Source organism: Austrofundulus limnaeus, unplaced genomic scaffold (genome assembly GCF_001266775.1).
Source record: "Austrofundulus limnaeus strain Quisiro unplaced genomic scaffold, Austrofundulus_limnaeus-1.0 Scaffold161, whole genome shotgun sequence".
In the NCBI taxonomy this organism is placed as follows: domain Eukaryota; kingdom Metazoa; phylum Chordata; class Actinopteri; order Cyprinodontiformes; family Rivulidae; genus Austrofundulus; species Austrofundulus limnaeus.
The window spans coordinates 37,750-40,639 of NW_013952563.1; the positions used below are offsets into that span (position 1 = coordinate 37,750).

Here is a 2,890-nt window from a genome sequence, read left to right on the forward strand (position 1 = left end):
CAGATCCTGGTCTCACAGATCCTGGTCTCACTGATCCTGGTCTCACTGATCCTGGTCTCACTGATCCTGGTCTCACAGATCCTGGTCTCACAGATCCTGGTCTCACTGATCCTGGTCTCACAGCATAATTAATTTTTTTTTTAAAGTAGAAAAGGTTTGCACCTGTTTGGTTTGTTGCAGGAGGCCCAGATCCAGGCCCAGATCCAGGCCCAGGTCCAGGCCCAAGTCCAGGCCCAGATCCAGGCCCAGGTCCAGGTCCAGGTCCAAGCCCAGGCCCAAGTCCAGGCCCAGATCCAGGTCCAGGTCCAGGCCCAGGCCCAGGTTTAGGTTCAGACTCAGGAGGTTTTAAATCTGGAGATAAAATAATTGTTTTACCTGCAGCAGAGATGAAATGATTTCTGTCTCCATAAAAAGACGTTTTCACTGTTTTAATATTTACATTTAAAGTTGAACATAAAGTTCTGTTTGACAGGAACCAGTACCAGGTTCTGAACCCGATCCAATTTATTCTGTGCAGCTGATCAGAAAAGAATCTGGAGAAAATAAAAGCTGAAGAAGTTTTACCTGAAACATCTCGGCTGCTGGTCGAGCTCTGAGGAGGAAACAAAGAGACTTTATTTTGAAAAACGACCAGATGTTTGGACCATCACCAGCAGAACCTTCAGAACCTTCAGCAGAACCTTCAGAACCTTCAGAACCTTCAGAACCTTCAGAACCTTCAGAACCTTCAGCAGAACATTCAGCCTTCAAGTGAGTGAATATTTCATTAATTATTTATGTTTTAACAAATATTTTCTCATGAAAATAAAATAAATAAACGTTGATAAAAATGATTTCAGCCTCTTCAGCTGAAATCATTTAAAATGAGCTTAAATCTTTTACAATCTTCTGAAGGCGCTGAGACTCAGCTGTAAACCTAACCAAAGCTAACAGTAGCATCAGAAGCTAACAGTAGCATAAGAAGCTAAAAGTAGCATAAGAAGCTAACAGTAGCATCAGAAGCTAACAGTAGCATAAGAAGCTAAMAGTAGCATMAGAAGCTAACAGTAGCATMAGAAGCTAACAGTAGCATMAGAAGCTAACAGTAGCATCAGAAGCTAACAGTAGCATAAGAAGCTAAMAGTAGCATMAGAAGCTAACAGTAGCATCAGAAGCTAACAGTAGCATAAGAAGCTAAAAGTAGCATAAGAAGCTAACAGTAAGTGAAGCAGAACGAGAACAAAGTTTTTAAAAAATCTAAATTTGTTTTTATGTTGAAATATTTGTAAATCAACTTAAATATTTTCTAAAATGTTGTAAAGCTGAACTTGACAGCAGACAGCTGCTGAACAGCCGAAGGTTTGGACCGCTGTGGTTTTAGTTGTCAGTTTCAGCTGAACCCTGCTGCTGTGTGCTGCGCTCTGATTGGACGAGGCTCACCTGTAACCTGCAGTACAAGGTTCAGGTGTTTACCTGCACAGGTGTGTCTGTCGGAGCGGCGCTCAGACGTAACGTCAGCGTTTTGTTTTCCACAGTGATTTCATGAGTTTTCCTCTGCAGAACTCGTTTCCTGTCTGAAACCAGAAAAAAACATTTAGTTTCATCAAACAGGAGGAAACAGGAAGTCTGGATTCTTTAAAATACATCAACAAAACATTATTTATTTAACCTGCTAACCTGCAGAACAGAAGCTAAAGTCAATAAAAGCAGCTAAAATTAGTAAGAAAGTAGCTAAAAGCTCCATCAGAAATCAACCTGCTGGAGGCGGTTCTACTGGGCCTTTAATTGTTCCTGAACAAACAAACAAACAAACAAACAAACAAACAAACAAACAAACAAACAAACAAAGAAAGGTGGGGCCTGTCCTCTGTCTGCAGCTGCTGGGACATCAGCTGACTGTTTGTTAATCAGCTGGTTTTATTTTGAAAAGAACTAAACATTAAAAATATCTGAAACTTTTAATTTGAAACCTCAGAATTTTAAAAGTGTCGAAAAGAGATTTCAGAATAAAAGCTGACAGTTTTGGGTCGGAACCGAAGGAAGAACCAGCAGCTGAGGAAAGCTGGGTCTGGGATCTGTTCGGACCCTGTGGTTCTGGTCGGACCCAGAGGTTCTGGTCGGACCCAGTGGTTCTGGTCGGACCCAGAGGTTCTGGTCGGACCCAGTGGACCCAGCACTCACCGGCCTCGCAGCAGAAGAAGAGCCGGGCCGTGGGGCCCTCCTGCTCCGCCTCCACGCGGCAGTCCCCCCCTCCGGACCTCTTCTTGCTCTGGAAGTATTTCTGCAGTTTGTTCTTCACGGTCCGGTTCTGCTCCGGACTCCAGTCCCCCTCTACGATGAGCGGAGGACACTCGACGTCCCCCATGGTTCTGGTTCTGGTCCTGGTTCTGGTCCTGACACCGACTGATCCGGTCGGAGGACCGGGAGGAGGGTTTAAGGTTCTGGTTCGGTTTCAGTTTCGATTCTTCACAAACTGAACCGAAAACAGCAGAAACAGAAAGAGGCTGGACCTGCTGAGGCCAGAACAAACAAACAAACAAACAAACAAACAAACAAACATGATAATAAAAATAAAACTTTATTTGTCTGTAAGGAGCTGAAGCTGACTTCTGATTGGTCAGCTCCTTAAAGGAACAGTTCAACAACTTTCCTGTTTTTGTTGTTTGTTTTCCCATCAGCTGAAAAAGTATTATTATTTTTATTACTAAAACTTTTTCATCATACATAATTATTTTTATTATTTTACTCTCAAAATAGAAACTTATGTAATTTTGTGAAATTTTATTTTCATTGTGAACTTTTAAAAAGTGATTCTATCATCTATCTATCTATCTATCTATCTATCTATCTATCTATCTATCTATCTATCTATCTATCTATCTAGCTATCTATCTATCTATCTATCTATCTA

The 2,890-nt window shown here is 41.7% G+C and overlaps 2 protein-coding genes across 2 annotated transcripts in view; both read right to left on the reverse strand.

Moving 5' to 3' along the window:
* The window catches only part of LOC106523604 (poly [ADP-ribose] polymerase 14), a gene marked incomplete at its 5' end in the record, with an annotated part of 19,539 nt that extends 19,355 nt beyond the window's left edge, over positions 1 to 184 (reverse strand). The window contains 1 exon segment of the mRNA XM_014017089.1: positions 163 to 184.
* Positions 141 to 2,554, reverse strand: LOC106523598 (poly [ADP-ribose] polymerase 14). The gene is made up of 5 exons (XM_014017084.1): positions 2,161 to 2,554; positions 1,453 to 1,553; positions 565 to 592; positions 246 to 351; positions 141 to 162 (listed from the first exon to the last, which is right to left on the reverse strand). Exons 1-5 carry the CDS (start codon positions 2,342 to 2,344, stop codon positions 141 to 143), a joined length of 441 nt encoding a protein of 146 aa, XP_013872538.1. The 5' UTR covers positions 2,345 to 2,554.
* Between the last annotated feature and the right edge of the window lie 336 nt (positions 2,555 to 2,890).

What these genes read in the sequence shown, in the direction of transcription:
- LOC106523598 (XM_014017084.1), bottom strand. Translation starts at nt 2,344, where the DNA reads ATGGGGGACGTCGAGTGTCCTCCGCTCATCGTAGAGGGGGACTGGAGT. An exon ending in CTTCTTCTGCTGCGAGGCCG is followed by an intron (nt 1,554 to 2,160) that starts GTGAGTGCTGGG and finishes TTCTGGTTTCAG; the next exon opens with ACAGGAAACGAGTTCTGCAG. An exon ending in CAGCAGCCGAGATGTTTCAG is followed by an intron (nt 352 to 564) that starts GTAAAACTTCTT and finishes TTTTATCTCCAG; the next exon opens with ATTTAAAACCTCCTGAGTCT.